This window comes from Symphodus melops (genome assembly GCF_947650265.1).
Source record: "Symphodus melops genome assembly, chromosome: 13".
Taxonomy (NCBI): domain Eukaryota; kingdom Metazoa; phylum Chordata; class Actinopteri; order Labriformes; family Labridae; genus Symphodus; species Symphodus melops.
In genome coordinates, this window is record NC_136703.1 from 14084041 (window position 1) to 14101175 (window position 17135).

Below are 17135 nucleotides of genomic sequence, written 5' to 3' on the forward strand. Positions count from 1 at the left end.
GGGAGTTTGTCTCCTTTTTATTACTGGACTTGCACGTCTGCCTCATATTTGGTACTACTACAATACCGTACAGTATGTGTCTATGCGAGACGAAACCACATTTCAAGTTTGTTTGGTGGCTGACGAGAGCAGGTGGCCAAATGTAGGAGAACAAGCAAAAATTCAAGAACAATGAAAATTCACAAACACATGCCAATGAAAATACAACAACTGTACAACTTTTTTTTCCATTTGCCTCTGAAGTTAACTCGGTTCTGATGTTTGATTTGCTGAATTTGGAGCCCATTGGACACAGCTATTACTGTTTGTTTGCTCTCGTCGACCTGGTGCTCCTCTTTCCTGGCACATAACCTTGATTACTTTTTCACATAAACTTACTTTGAGCTTCTTAATGAAGCCTCTTAATGCGCTCTTGAGAGTGGCATGGGGTGGCTTTTGAATCTTACTGCCTAATCCTTTAATCCAATGTGCAGTATATAACATTTAGCTTTTGTTAGTTAGCCTTAAATGCTGCTTTGATTTGGGCAGGAATATTTCATGGGATTATCTGTTTTAAATAAATTCATTTTCACGCATACATTTTAAGTAAGTCAAATAATATAAACATATAAAAGACAAAACATTAATTTCAGCGACACTGACTGTTCACTATTTTGGCTCACTTCCTCCGAGCAGGAGGGAACTTGGGGACTTGAGGTCAGCTCTAAAATAAATACAGATCTGCTCAGTGAGGGAACAGTATAGAGACTTGTAACACATAAGTCTGAAGACAATGTAAGCTCTGGAGATGAATGTATGCTGCAGCTTAATATTGACGTTCTGAATGGACCACATTGAGAGAAAAAGAAGGCATGTCTTTAACTACAGTTTACCTTTGAAAAAGGGAATGTATGAAGCAATATCACATTTTCTCTACTCCAGTGAATAGTGAAAAAAATGACTTAAGGAATAGGGCCATGCAGCTCTTGAAACAACCCAGATAAGCCCAGATGAAAAATAAGCATAGATAAATTAAAAGAAAACAATTTGCTGTCTTTTAGACATGACAGATGATGTGAGAGCTTCCAGCTGTTTCTTCAGCCTTTAGCCAAAAAAAAGTCAGATTACAGAGCCTGAGAACAAGGAGGGGAATTTATATTACACGCAGGGTCTGCTGAATGAAGCATATTCACAAAGCAGTCAGTCTGGCATCTAAAAGTCAATTACATTTACCATTAGGTTACACTTTGACTTCCACAATCGCTGAAACAGAAAAAGCACTTCAACTACTCCCACTCATCTCAAAAATTATTTTAACTCAAAATAACTTCACTTTGATCATTAACTTAGGAGAATAAGTGGGATGACTTCACATCTTGTTTGAAAGTCAGTTTTGGTCCAATGTGCAACGACATAAAAACCCATACAGCACACATATAGGCCTACCCTGGAGCCTTAAAGGATTAACAGACTATGTGCATTCTAGTTGGAAAAGTAAGTATAGGCCTTTATCTTTCTCCTCATATAATATTTTCTATAAAGCCCTATCTGACACTGTTGCTCAAATGCAAGATATAGTCACAGGCCTATCTTAAAATCAAGATAATGGTTTAGACTCAACTGATTAAAAAAAGGCAATTGAAAAGTGGACGAGTTTTGTTTTTCCTCAGAAAAAAAATGTTATTGTGTCAAAGTGGGGTCTTAGAAGCACATTCCTTTCCGTGCAGCGCAGACAGCAGTCCACAGGGGAAAGAGGAAAATGAGAGGTTTGGCGAGCAACAGGAAAACCGCTATGAGAACACATTCCAGGCAGAGCAGGCTCTCTCTGTACGAGACAATAAGGGGTGGGACAAAACTGTATACTGTTTAAAAAAAAAAGTTATCTTGCCTTAAGATCGCGACCACAGTTAACAACAAAAACGTGTTCTTACTTAATAGGAGAGGAGCTGCAGTGACTGGAGTTTGGTCAGGGTCCAAACCGACGGCGATGGTTCGAGTTGTCGGTTTATCAGCACAGATTTGGACCCAGATGAGATAGGATATAGCTCGCTGTTTGTCGGCCTCTGGCCAGAGCACAGTACCGTTTGTTTTTTTTCCGTTTTTTTACGAAGACTTAAGACACTCCATTTCACATTTTGGGACGGCTGTTTTCTCAAACGACTGATTTAGAGTCGTTTAGAGCCGGTTTAGAGTTTTCGGAGAAGATAGAAAATCTGCGGAGGAAGTTTTCTCAGACTGAAGCAGGAAAGGATGTGATCTCTCTGTGGATGAAACTGCAACTGAGCAGTTCAGACGGAAAATAAAAGCCCATTTTGTACATTTACAGCCACTTTTGTTTAAAACGTATTTTTCTACGTTGACTTGAAACACTTTGGCACCGGAGGGACGCTTCAGGCTGACTTTGATATGGGAGACAAGCGGCGTTTGCGTCTGTCAAGCTAAAAGACGAAGAGGAAATGGGTAACCGTATAAAATTTGATCTTATCTTACATTAGGGTAAATGTTTTATGCTCACTCAGTAATCTATAGAAAGCCAAAGTTGCTGCAACTGAGCGCATGTTTACTCACCTTTGACTGCGCCCTTCATCACCTCACGTGTATCCAGATGTGTCAGGGACAGGTGTCACATTATGGCCTACCTGAAAGAACAGTGACATGATCATCTCGGAGTCTTTATCAACCACACTTAAGCCAAAACGTGTAGCTTTTGCTTTTATAATTGTGTGAACAAAACCTTTTTATAAACCCAATTCAGCTACATTGTTTACACATTGCACAGTGTAGCCTAGCCAGCCTCCTTGTGCCGGTGGTGGAAACACACTTTGAAGTAGACTACATGTAGCTAACGATGTTATGTGCAACGTAGACTTTACTTTCAAACTTACAGGCAATATTAAAGTAACCCTTGAATAATAAATTGCCCCAGCATTGCAGATGGTCAATAACATATCACCAAACTTAGCCTCAACATGATAGCATGGGGTGAATCAGTATTCCTCCATTTGGCTAAAGCACTAATATGCTTTAGATTTATTGTAGATGGGTAATATATTTAATTATTGGTTCCACAAAAAGTTTTAAAAAAAAGAATTTAATGGTAACACTTTCACTTAGTTAAAAAAAATAATCACCGATCAATTTTAGCTTATTAGCGTGCTCGTTTGTAGCATACTGCTAATGAGTGATTGTTGAACACTTAGGGTCTTTACCTGAAAACAGTAAAACTTGTGAGGGTTTGCTGGCTTCTTTTATAAGGGTCATACTAAGGATCATAATTCCTGTTCAGCAACTTTATCTATAGACTGTGTTCATTGCTCATAATAATAAGCGTGTAATATTGACTAATAAGCAGACAGTGTGCTACTAATTAGCATGCTAAAAAGCAACTAGTTAATGGTGAATATCGTGATCATACTTAAAATAATAATACTTTATTAATATAGCACTTTTCTATACAAGTAACAAAGGGCTTTACAACAGACAATAAAGGCAGAGAGACAATAAAAGCAACAGACAGAAAATAAACCAACCAACAATAAAATCCGACAAAACAAAATCCCAGAGTAAAAGCCTCTTTGTAAAAGAATGTTAAGTAGAGATGTAAAACAAGGGACTGCACGTCTGATCTCCTCTAGTCTCCTTTACAGTGTTACCTAAATTGAATATGAACATTAGCAACATATTGGCATGTATTAGCCTCAGAAATCTAGTATTATAGGGGATAAGATACTTTCACAACTTATAAATCAAGATACCTTGCTCTTAAAGCAACTTAGTGTTGCTGTGAATGTAGCATGGATCTGTTTACTGTGTATTTTGCTTTTGTTTTGAGAATTGAGTTAAAGAGAAGAAAATCAAGTTGCTTAACACTTAACAATTAGTTTGGATCTAAACAAACAGATTTGGTTGCCAAGTAACAGTAAATTTGTTGATACAGGTTACTTTATTTAAATTCCCTCTTGTACTAGTTTTTTCAGTAGTTAGCAGAAAGACAGACAGCGTTCTTCAGCAAGACTTCACTACTTTGCTGTTCAGTTCAAAAGCCCTCATGGTCTTGGTCAGTAAGGAATCAAATACAGCCTGCTTGACTTGACATTGTGGCAGGAACATACCCTGTGAAAAGTTCTACCTTTTTCATGTTCACACTTGGTGATAAAGGTTGGTTTCATTTCAAGGTAAATAAGAACTGAACTTCTCCTCCCTGCATATACATTTTAAATTGCTCCTTTCCTTCACCCATTCATTCCACACACATACCCAGGAAAGAGTTTGTCCTTTTTATGAACAGCACATGATTTAAATCACACATGCTCTTTTCAGATGGACGCTTCTCTGGTCCATGATATCACTCGGGTGTTTCTTATCCTCATGCTTTAATGCATTTATCGAAAATGTGCAGACACATTATGTCTGGGCATATTCATCCCTTTCTTCCCTGGACATGAATTCCTTGTCGGTATGCATGTGAGAGCATGCAGATAGCAACTGAGCCATAAAGCCTCGCTTTGTCTGGAAAACAAAGACGCAATCAGTCTGTTGCGTTATCAAGCAGATGGCCCAATCCTTAGATTATTGATGTATTTTACCGGTTAAAACAAAAAGCATGAATGTGTGGCTAAGCAGTTGGGGGAAAGAATGAATATTATGGGGTTGGGTTTTTTGTCAGTATAAACCACATGGTAGAAGCTTTTACAGTAATTTTCCAAAACCAGTTCAAGGCTTTATTTGATGTGAAGAGGCCCAGTACAAGGGCTGTTTAGGTTGCTGTGTTATGGCAAGTCCCCCACCATCCACCACACGCAGTCATTCAGATGGAATGAGAGATCTGCCTCCCCTAGTCAAAGCTCTCCAGATGTTAGGAAGAGATGACAATGGATCTTTTCCCCTTGGGTCAGGCGGTAGTATCGTTTGACTGAATGAAGGCAAACAGAGAGCTGAGGGGGGAAGTGTGCTGGAGTCTAAAGTCAGGCCGCCTACGATGGTGGAAGTGATTACAGCTCTTTCCCATGTCGTGACTCTGTGTGGATGATAAAAAAGATTGGTAGAGAAATAAGATACATTAATGCTCCTCCTCTGAGAATAAGTTGATTCTGTGGGTGGAGTTGTGCTGAGATTATTCCCCCTCTAGAGTCGCAGATTAACCACGGTTGACGTGAAAGCTGCATGATGGAGGAAGTGCTCATTTCTGTTTGATTAAACATGGCTTGTGGTCGTCGGGACTTTGTGTGAGGTATGTTCTCATCTGTTGAATTTGAGTCTTGCAGCAAAGCTGTGTGACAAGTCTAAAAGATAGTTTTCCTACATTCTTATCACTCCTCTGAACTGCATACTACAACAGCATACTATTGTTATTATATTATATATACATATTTATTATATTTATATTCTATATTCTATACATTGCCTGGATGTATATATGAGAATACTGCATCTATTGCACTATATTATATTTTATAACTGTCAACCTGCTGTTTACATAACTCACTGCTTCTAAACACGTCACTTTAAATCATCACAGGTTACTTTAACCTGCCACTTACTGCTTATCATTTCTTCACTATACTGCTGAGCTCACCCCATTATGTATAGTCCTAGTGAGTTATAGCTCATCTTAACTGCACGTAATTTCAAACCCAGCAAAGATTTTCCATTTGATTTCACAGGTTGATAAACTGTGAAAACTCCACCTTCACGCCTGTCGTTTCTCTTCAGTGACATTTGACCGACTAAATGAAATGACAATGGTAAAGTGGAGGCTTCCTGTAGTTGGTTCTTAAATATAGCTATGCATCAAAACTCAAGGAGGATATCCGTCATTTTTGCTGACGTGCAAGTTCCTCTGCCAGATGTGTGCAGCTGCAGCACAAGGTCAATGTACTGTGAGAGACATCAGGTGGGATACTCACGTACTAGTATACTTCTATTGTGGTTAACATCACGATGGGACTGTAGCTGTGAGAACAGATTATCAACGGGTGTGATTTTATTTTTAGCAGTTCAGTTCACAGCATTTCCTTCCTGTAGCTAGTACCCAGTTTTAATCAGGAACTTTGGGGTAAAATGATTCAGACTCACCGTGTGAGTTTAGTATATTCATGAAGGGGCATTTTTATTTGACCTTTCATTAGATTTTACTATTTTATCTGAGTAATGCTGTAACCCTGGCCTAGAGTAAGCCCTTTGACATACACTTGTCAAAGTTTGAAGTATTTATTATCTAGAGCTAGTTTGAAGCGTTTCAACTTTGATCATTTGATAATCTGAAAGTATTCTCTCTCTCACAACATCAATGTCTGTCTTCAGAATAGGAAAAGCCAGAGTGAGCTTGAATCAAGCAGCCCATGTCATGAAAGTTATAATTTACAGTACTATAATTGGACTTATCGTACTGTGAAGGCGTTCTCAGTGATGGGTTTGCCACAGGAGACAATTCCCTGACAAAATGGATAGAAACTACGCTGCCAGTCATTCAAAGAAAAGTTTAGAGGCACCTCCCTCTAAAGCTACACTGTCCATCAACAAGAGAGAAAACTCTGCCAGGTTTTCTGTGCCCACGCGATTGTTTCGTTCAGTTTGTCCATGTTAATCGACCTGAAGGACGCTTATTACACATCTTTGGTGTTTGTGCCACATAGGCAATATCTCAAGTTTCTTTCTGGTCCTCTCTTTTGGTCTTTGACTGAGCCTAAGAGTTTGTTCCTCGAAATGCTCCAGAGACAAGTAGCCACTTACATCGACAACTGGCTCATTGAGGCGTCCTCTTGCCAGGGGGCAGCAGAATAAACAATGTTACTCAGAACACTTGATGACTCCGGGTTTCATAATAAGTGTGGAATTGAAAAAGAGTGTTCTCCCGTCCATTCAGATCATCTCCTTTATCGGACCAATTACAGACTCAGCCCAGGGCAGAGACAAAATGGGGAAAGAGTGCAGGGCCTCAGAGACTGTTTAGGCCTTTTTTCAAAGAGTATCTCTCAGGTCTTGCCAAAGGCTGTTAAGGCTGATGGCCTCGGCTCTTGTTGTGCCAAATGGACACTTGCACTCTCAGAAGCTCGAGCCATGCTCTCTCAAAGGGTGAGAGTTACTGTCACAACAGCGCTGATCCCATGGAGAAGTGTGGGAGTAGTCATGGGAATTGTGCAGTAATGTGGTTACATTAGACTATCAGGCTGTGTGTTCGGGAGGAGGGGGGGGGGAATAGGCATATTGAACCTGGGAGCCTCACGTGCGCTCATCTCATATAAATGATGTTGAATTATTGGCTGTATCTGTCACTGAGACATTTTCTCCCCTTTCTGACGGGACATCGTGTGTGAATGTGGACAGACACCACAAAGCCGTGGCAACACATGAGGTGGACTGAGATCTCGTCAGTTTTACACAATGTGGCGCACAGTGTGGAGGAGGCCCATTCTGTCTCTGAAGCCCATGCACCCAGGACACTGAACCAAGGAGCACAGCTTCTGTCCCGGGGAAACCAGCTTTTAACCCCTAGCAAGGATGCAGGAGGACGGCTGATTAATGATTCTCATAGAACACAGCCAGCCATCAAAGCTCTGGCTAGGAGAGATAACCCAGCTCCATTACAGGGAGCCATGGTCTCTCCCCTTAGGCAGGGACCTGCTGTCCCGGATGCCAGAGAGACTTGCCCTGTGGGCTTGGCCTGTGGCAATTGTTTCAACCTGAGGACAGCTGGCCTCCTTCAGGGTGACATTGAGAGCACTCAGTATGCCAGGGTCTTCGTCACAAGGTCCATCTGTGAGAAAATAGTCATTTTTTTGGAAAACGTGTTCAGACATCAGAGAAGTTCCCTTTCAGTGACGTTTCAGGGATTTAGTCTTTGTGGTTCTCTCCATAGTCAAAGTGTGAGGGTCATGTCCCCCAATTGACCCTGTCAATGTGTCCTCTCCCGCTGACGTTCTCCTCTGATGAGCACTAGTGGTTGTTGCGCCCTGTCCAGGCCTTAACATGGACAGAACCATAAGACGTTGTATATTAATCAAGACACCCTAAATGTCCAAATGATAACTGAGCATTATGTTTGTTTTCTTTGTCTTGCATTACATACACTTTTAGTGATGAAGGAATCTTGAAGCACTCAAAAAAAAAACTTCATGTTTCAACCAGGCCATTAAGGGATTGTCCTGGTCATGGTAACTTCTGCCGAGCAATGCAGGAGTCAGTATTACTCAATGTGCGACACTAAACTAATGTTTAATGTTCTCTTACTTGTGTAACGCACAGTCTCTGAGTAGCCTTAATAAGTATCTCACCAGACCAACCTCCTTCATTCACAGCAATGAAGAGGTGAGTGTTTATTGAATGCCTGGCAGCGTAGTGTCTTCCCCTTATAGGGGGGGAGGGTCTTCACCCTCCAATGACCCTGTCAAGCTCGAGCCCAGCTAATCCTGCCTGGTGGAATGGAAAACAAAAGCTTATGATGAGGTCACACCGGAGACACTCACCTATGCTTTTCAGAGACCCCGGAGTTTTGCAAGTGACTTCACGTTTTTTTTTCTTTTAAGATGCGTAAAGTGGATTGAGAAAAATGTTTTACAAGTGTATTCGCTTTGAGACTTTTTGCGTAGTGACCTGCCTGGTTCTTTGTCTGATGACACAGGGAGGAAAAGGACTATTACCAGTTTGAATCCTTTTTTGACTTAAGACAAGGTGATGTGTGTTCAAAGCTCAAATGGCACCCATGAGATTCAATACACCTGCACACATTTGATATGAAAGACGTGTTGCATGTAAGACAAAACCTTTGTCCCTATTCATATAACATAAGCACCAGCTAAATTACATCAAAAGTTTGCTCTAAATAAAGAACAGAGGATTTTAAAAAGAGTCTTTTAGGCAAAGTCTGATGAAAGTTTTAAGTGACTTAAAATGTAACATTTCAACAAAGAATAAGAATATAATTATTTATATATTGTGTTGTGCTTTTACAATCATTAATCTTATCTTATGTTTCTCTAGAAATGCCTAACAATGTTTTTGTTCACTGTTACTTAAGAAATTAATGTAACGTTTTGAGGTGAAGTTTAAGAAAGGCCTCTGCAGTGAGAAGTGCCGTGTGCTGGCCGTCCTGCTTGCGTGACCCTCTGCTGTGAAGCCCCAAACAATGAGCAGACCCGAGTCTCGCCAGCCAGCCGGGTGGGGCCACTCAATGGCAGGAAGCGTAGCCATCAATATTTACTCTGTGAGCGGGGTAGTGGAGGAGTCGACAGGCCTGGAGCCTGGGTAGCACAGTGCCACACACAGTCTCTGCACACACGTACACACACACACACACAGACACACACTCTGAAGTGCTGTTACAGACTCCTTCCCCTTTCCCACCCAGTGCAATTACAGCACAGGCAGACAGACTGGGCCAGAGGAAAGCTGTTTTTGACAACATTGCTTCCTTTCCCAATATGGATGCATTACCTATAAATACAGTGTTAATGTAGGTGGGACATCAGCTCAAACACAACATGAAATCTTGTTCACTTTTATGTCTCTGTATGATTGTTTTAAACAAACGCTTTATGACACTTAATACAGAAACTACACTTTTTTTGCATTGTCATCATTTGATTATAACTGTTAATGATTTCTGACATGTTTTTGTCGTACAGAGATGGGAGGCTCTGCTCTGCTAACAGTGGTGCTTGTTGGGGCACTTTTGTGGATCGTCGCTGTCCGTGCAGGTGAGTCAGCGGTCAGGCGAAGAAAATACTCTAAAACTAAAGCATTCATTCCAGTCATTCAAAGAAAACATGAAAGAGTGACACCGATCCACGTGACTCTTGCAGGAAGTGATCACACGTGCCAAAGAACAGACTGTTTCAGTTGGGCTTCTCCAGCTTGCACTTAGAACGCATTGTTATGTCCCACAGTCCTCACCTGACGCTCACAGCAAAAACAATAGGAGTCCGTACCCAGCGAACAAGCTCAGACAGGCGAAGCGTACGACCCGTCCTGGCATGAAATACAAAGTGTGACAGTGGCTGGTGAAATTCTTGAATATCATCTCAGCTATTAGTGGATCAAACAACAGATTAAAGGTTTAGGAACTCACAATCATCAGGTGATTACTAAGTTTGAGCGTTTTATTTTTTAAGATTCTTACATCATTGGTCGATTTTCTCTCTGCAGTGACTTTACTGAGGAGAATGAATTTGCTGTAGATCTTGATGCCTTCTCAAGTTCGGGGTTTAACAACCATCGTGGTCATTAATACTATGACACACATTGAGCATGAGATAAACTCAGAAGAAAAAATAAAGGCTTAGACTTTTTTTATGTGGTTTATTTATCCTGGAATTCTCCCTCTGGCACACTGTGTACTGCACGACAGGAAGAAAAAAAAAGCTGTCCTTGTAAACGAAACAGTATCTCTCATCGTTTTGCTGTCATGTTTTTTAAAGGGAAGGATGTGAGCCGTTCTTTTTTTTTTTGATTACCAAGTCTCATTATTTCCGGTTTCCTCATAAGACAAGAAAGATATCTCTACAAATAAAGGACTGTCACTATTTTACTCACCTCTGAGTTGTACATTTTAAAAGAAAGTTTAACTTTTGGATGTTTTCACAAATTACTGCTGACCTGTAATGACTGTTAAACAGTCACAACTCATTATGAAGAAGTGTGTGTGTGTGTGTGTGTGTGTGTGTGTGTGTGTGTGTCACTGTAGATTGTAGGTTTGATTGCCTTTTTTAACACTCTGTCTGTACTTCCTTGTGATTCAGAGTCGGAGGAGGACGGGAAGCTGCTCTGCGTATGCGAAAATGAAAAGGGCACATGTGTGAATGGAACGTGCAGGGGAGATTTCTGCTTCTACACCTGGGTGCGCGGCGACGAGGAGAGGGGCTGTTTCGATAAACGTCACTACAAGGAGCAGTGTTTAACCAGCTTCGAAGGCTTTTTTGTCCACTGCTGCAAAAAGAAACTGTGCAACGCCCTCACCACAGCACCTCCAGACCCCAGTCAGTATCCACACGCTTTACTTTACAATATTTGAGCATCACATTCATCTATCATGAAACGCTGTGGTATTGGGTCTGCTAGTTTAGCATCTCTCACTCCTCTCAGAGTGATCTCATAGTTCAGTGCCTGCCTTTTCTTACTTTGTACTGATTGGATTCAAAACGTCCCTCTGGGTGAGAACTGGTTCCCCCTTGTGGTCACCTAGAGTAGATATATAAACTGGGTTCACTGACTTAAAGAAATGTGTGTGTCTGCTAATGCATATCCAGATGGACCGCCTCCAGATGTCAGTCGGCCCGAGCTGTGGATCCCAGTGTCCTTGGTGCTGTTAATCATGACTGCTAGTGTGTGTGGCCTCGTGCTATTCCTGCGCTTCAGACACACACACTGCCGAATGAATAACGTGGAAGACCACGATGTCACCATGCTGAAGGTTCCAAATGGAGAAGACCCCACATACGGTGTAAGAAAGTTTGACATAGGTCCCCATCGTATCAGAAGACGTTTTTGAGCTTCCACATATATTCATTGTATTTCTCCGTCTCTGCCTTGTCCCCTAGGAAATCTTTGATGAGTTTTGTACATCAGGGAGTGGGACTGGGCTTCCATATCTGGTCCAGAGGACTATGGCAAGACAAATATCCCTCGTGGAATGTGTTGGTCAGTCTCCTTACTCACTACACTGCTGCTCTACTTGGGCTCATTTTGTGTATTTGCAGTTGTGTCACTGTGTCACTCTGTTTCAGGTAAAGGCAGGTATGGGGAGGTGTGGAGAGGAACTTGGATGGGGGAGAGTGTGGCCGTGAAGATCTTTTCGTCACGGGATGAGCAGTCCTGGTTCAGAGAGACAGAGATATACAATACTGTACAGCTGCGACACGACAACATACTGGGTAATCAAATGCTGCAGAGAAATTGTTGTGTTATGCATTTCCTGCGCTTGTCAAAGTCGTAGTGCTTTTCAGCCAAAAGACAGACATTTTTTATAGCGTCCTCCTACTCCTACTTTCCTTAGGTTTCATAGCCTCTGACATGACATCCAAGAATTCCAGCACTCAGCTGTGGCTCGTCACCCACTTCCATGATATGGGTTCGTTGTACGACTTCCTGCAGTACAGCAGCCTGGAGCCTGAGAGCTGCCTGAGGATGTGCCTGTCTGTAGCCTGTGGCCTGGTTCACCTCCACACTGAGATTGTCAGCTCCCAGGAAAAGCCGGCTATAGCCCACAGAGACCTGAAAAGCAGAAACATCCTGGTAAAACGCAACGGACAGTGCTGCATTGCTGACCTTGGTGAGAGTTGTGTAAAAGCAAGGACAGAGAAGTCACAATGAATCCACCAGGCTTATCTGTTACCTTGTTTAAAAGCAAAAAAAAAACCAAAAACTTGTCTTATCATTAATTTTAGAATTCACCATAGAGTAATGGTTGAATGTTTGCGTTTTGTTCACTCTCACCTCAGGTTTGGCTGTGATACACTCCCAGTCCCATGACTACCTGGATGTGGGTAACAATCCTCGGGTGGGGACCAAGCGCTACATGGCTCCTGAGGTGCTGGACGAGACCATTCGCATGGACGTCTTTGAGTCCTACAAGCAAACTGATATCTGGGCCCTGGGCCTGGTCTTCTGGGAAATTTCCCACCGAACTATTGTCAATGGTAAAAAGTGAACATTAAAAGACAGCACTATAGAGGACACTTTCCAAACACAGACTTTTTTTTTTAGATTTTAAATTAAAAAAAAAAAACAGTATAAAGATTTTTTTACAAGTTGAAGTATATGCCATCTATCCAGCTACATCCTGTTATATGTTTGCTCTCTGTCATGTCTGCCTGGCCCTGGATGAGTGTACATAAGAGGCAGTTGGTCCCGTGTCTCTCAGCACTCCAGTGTTTTCCTAGTCTGTGTCTGCCTCGACTATCCTCTCTCATGATTAGCGCTGCTGTAATTATAAACAGTCTTATCTGGTGTCAGCACTCACTTGTACATAGTCCAGATGCCAGCGCACACATAATTGTGTGTGTTTGTGCTCTGACACAATTTACAGCACACACTCAAGAATGCCGTGCAGACGTTCATCCTAGTGCATTGATATCTGAGAGTGCTCACTGTTTTAGTAAAACATACTGACAAAACTTTCAATGCAGAGCATTTCTGAGGGTGCTATTTCAAGCCTTGTTATTGAAGGTAATTATCTTTTCATGAGGTTGTTTATGTTTCGTGGCAATGGTCAAACATCACAGATGGATTTTTTTTAACTCATCCTCCCACTGACTCCTTTAACAAAGATTGTGTTGTAAAAAATTCTCCTCGGCTTAAGGTAAACTAAGCTTTATTTTTTTTCAATTCCTTTTGTTACAGGGATTGTAGAAGAATACCGTCCTCCCTTCTTTGACCTGGTACCCTTAGACCCCAGCTTTGAGGAGATGAAGAAGGTGGTGTGTGTGGACCAGCAGAGGCCCTCCTTGCACAATCGGCTCCATTCCCACCCTGTAGGTCATTTGAGTATATAAAAACACGTGCAACTACTTTTTTAGTACTCTCAATTTTTCACATTTACGGTTATGCCTGAGAAAGAAGCAGACAAGTTTGCACAAAAACCAACACACTTGATGATGGACTGAAAAATGTTACATTGCTCCATCACAACCCAGTGATGTTTCACATTTGTTTATGCGTCTCCAGATCCTGTCTGCCATTGTGAAGATCATGAAGGAGTGCTGGTACCAGAGCCCACCAGCTCGCCTCACAGCCCTGCGGGTGAGGAAGACGCTCTCCAAACTGGACACCGAAAGTGACTTCTGCATTGAGAAACTTAAGCGGGATATATAGAGCAGAAAAGCAGTATGAAACAGGGACAAAAGATTAGAAAAATATTCTCTAAAGGTTAATTCAGTGCATTCTAACTGCTCGAGGTGCGAAGCGTTAGCATATTTTAAGATAATGACTCACACAGTTACCAGATTAGATTAAATCTATATGACTCTGGGCAGTAGAGTCTAGACTAGCTACCTTAGGATATGATTTTTGTGTAGCCTAATTTTGCAGCTGCCATATATCTAGTGCCTCAAACCAAAAGGCCAAATTGGCAAATTCCAATCAGTCTATTTTTCTTTTGGTTATTTTCAGCTAATAAAGATTTTAGACATGTGTAAAATGTTGAAATTGATAAAGTATTTAAGTAAATGTAGCTCCTCCGGTAAATCTTAGGAGTTTTTCAGGAGTTTTCTGGAAGTGAGAAAGCCCTGTAGTAAAGGTAAGGGACCTTTCATTCTGGCTTTTCTTAGACATAAAGTGGAATTGGGGGGTGGGGTTAACCTAAAAGACTGAAGTCAAGAACACAAAAGCCTTGATTTTTTTATTCACTGAATACGAAACATATTTAACAACATGCTCATACCAAAGCACATAATCTGTTGTGTAAGCACATTTTACATCATCATTTATCTGCACACAGACACATTGGGTTACTTAGTTGTACATATTCTAAGCTTTGAAGTATTGTATCAGCAATGAGTTTATTGTAAATATATTTTAATAGGGGTAATATTTTCTATTATTCAACATAAAGACACATTTTATAAACTTTTTTACATCACAATTTTTAAAATTATTTTTCTGTAGTCCAAAAATGTACCATCACTTGTTACTATGGTCATTAAAGTAATGCACAAACAGATATGTTATATTTTATATGATGAATAAACTAAACATTGTATTTTTAAGCTGTTTGCTGTGAATACTGTTACTCTTTTGTTTGCTATTCCCTCATTAACCAGCAGAGGGCATCAGATAACAGTTAAACTGTGGTGCTCACTATCATTTGGCCTCATTCATTAATATGTGCGTAGAAATGTTCTTACTCTGCACATGAAATAAGTGCATACGCAAAATCTTGGTTGGATTCATAACATGTCGTATGTTAGGGAATCAGAATCATTCTTAAACCGTTGGGCGCGTGCCCGAAACCTGCAATCAGCCTACTACCACGCCCCCATCTCTCCATATAAGGACATCCGATTGGTGTATCAGGACGAGAGCGGTGAGATGAGGACAGTTGAACTTTTTAGGGGATGGCCACAAAATGCAATGAAGAGTTTCTGGAGTGTCTGGAGGCGTAGATGCCGTTACAGTGATAGTTGCACGTGCATCGGCAGTCGGAATCAGACAACATGTTGTGACGGTCTGCTCTCTGCTGAAGACAACGGCTGCAATACCTTTCAGCAAGGCTGGATCTTTACACTTTCTTAGACGTAATTCACAATCATGGATTCATGCTCTTAAATAGGCTTCAATTAATCAGCTGGTTTTAGTAAAATGCAATACTTCATGGCAGCATTAGTGGGAGTGGTCGACTATTAGATTTTAGATTAAAGGATAAAAAGGCAAACATTTCATAGTTACTTTGTATATTTAGTCAATGCATTAGTTCATTCATAGTATTTTCAAAAATAAAAAAATATATTTATATATATTATTTTTTTTACTGAAGGTATTTTTAATTTGTCATGCATTTAAGTTAAAATGTGTAAACATTTTCTGAGAAGCTGGTCAATCATGTGTGTGGATGGTCTCAGGAGGTTCAACATTGTGTTCACAGAGTAAAACAAATTCAAGTAAGCTAATGAATGAGGCCCAATGATCCACCACTTTGTTCGTAGCAGCACTGTGCTGTAAGGTATTATCTGCATACCAGTGTTTTCTTTTTGTATCTGTCCTGCTTTTCTTTCCTTTATCTAATGTTGTGTGTGTGTGTGTGTGTGTGTGTGTGTGTGTGTGTGTGCGTGTGTGTGCGTGTGTGTGTTTGCGTATTCTATCAGACTGGTTGTTGAACAAACTCCAAAGCGATAATTCTCTCCCAAAGCTCCAGTCTGTCTGGTCAGTCGGATGAAGAGGTGGTTATTTTTAACACTGCAGGGGGGGTTGTTCAAATATCAGAGGGGCCACTCTCCCTGTCTGTAAGTGCAGAAGCCCCTCTCACTTCTCCCTCTGTTTCCCTCCTCTGTGTATTCTTGCTCACGATGGGATCAACCTGAACAGCTCTGCAGAGACAGGGGGATTTTGTTCAGCAGTCATGGTGCACTGAAGAAATGTGGAGATAAATTGGACAGGGCCCGATAATGGACAGATATAAAGCCGCAGAGGAGACTATGCAGACACAATTAGGCCTGAGGATAGATCAGTGAGTGCTAGAAAGAGGACAGGTGATAAAAGCAGGCACAGATCAAGTCCCAAATGTACCTGACTCACCTCTTCCTGTAATACTTTCCCAGCAGTTGGAGCTGGATGGTGATGGTATAAACTGGCTGGGTCCCAAAGCTGCAAACCCAGATGAATCTGGACCAGCTTTTTCCATCTTTAGATTCAGATTATTTTACATTCTGTCACTAAAAACTGCAAGTTTCTGAAACGTCCTGCGATATCTGATACTGCAGCAGATATATGATCAGAGAAGTGGAACAATAAGGAGACAATATAACACAACAGTCGTCTTTTATGCAGACTCATAACAAAGTGGTCTCCGTTCTTTTAAATCAACAGTTGAAGCCCCCTACTATATGATCCAGTGTGGTTAATACAGGATTAATTTAATGACTGTTCATTAAATATGTAAGATTTATCTTGTCAGACTGTCGTAGTCTGAGCAGCTTAAACTGGTGTTGCACCAACAAACAAGACCTGCACGTTTTTCTTTTTCTTGCTAAATTCTAACTTACATCCAGAATGTTTTTTATAGTCAGTCAGTCACAATGGATTCCTCCTCTATTTGCAATTAAGGAGTATGTCATGCCTGACTTTAAATGTCTACTTTAAATTAGAGTCATGAGTCTGTTGACTGACTCTGTGTACCAATGTGAAGGAACCAGAGGTCATCAGTTATCAGACATGCTCAACATTGTCTTTAGATGGTATAAAACGTGACCTCTTTTATGTCAGGAGAAAAGGCGTTTCAATATTTGACATTTTCGGTCAACTGAACATGTGTCTGCTTCAAATAGAAGTCATCCAAAGTACAATCTTTGTTTTTGAAAAAAAAAACATAACTGACCTTGAAAAACGACACTTCTGTTGGGTTTTTTTCATTCTGTAAACCAGTGAATAGACTTTAAAAATAGAAAAAAGGTGTGTTTAGCCAAGCATAAACTTTTGCACAATGTATTAGTAATTTAACAGTCCTTGGA

The 17135-nt window shown here is 40.9% G+C and overlaps 1 protein-coding gene across 2 annotated transcripts; it reads left to right on the plus strand.

The window, feature by feature from the left end:
* The first annotated feature begins 1489 nt into the window (after positions 1–1489).
* Positions 1490–14678, plus strand: acvrl1 (activin A receptor like type 1). 2 transcript variants are annotated; one of them, XM_079360387.1, is made up of 11 exons: positions 1787–1823; positions 1918–2439; positions 9603–9674; positions 10716–10952; positions 11223–11416; positions 11514–11613; positions 11700–11846; positions 11969–12244; positions 12414–12611; positions 13315–13445; positions 13639–14678. In XM_079360387.1, the coding sequence occupies exons 2-11, from the start codon at positions 2436–2438 to the stop codon at positions 13783–13785; spliced, it is 1506 nt and encodes a 501-aa protein (XP_079216513.1). In that variant the 5' UTR covers positions 1787–1823; positions 1918–2435; the 3' UTR covers positions 13786–14678. The 2 variants fall into 2 exon arrangements, with proteins under 2 accessions (XP_079216514.1, XP_079216513.1); XM_079360388.1 differs by having other exon boundaries at positions 1490–2439; positions 9603–9668.
* The last annotated feature ends 2457 nt before the right edge of the window (positions 14679–17135 follow it).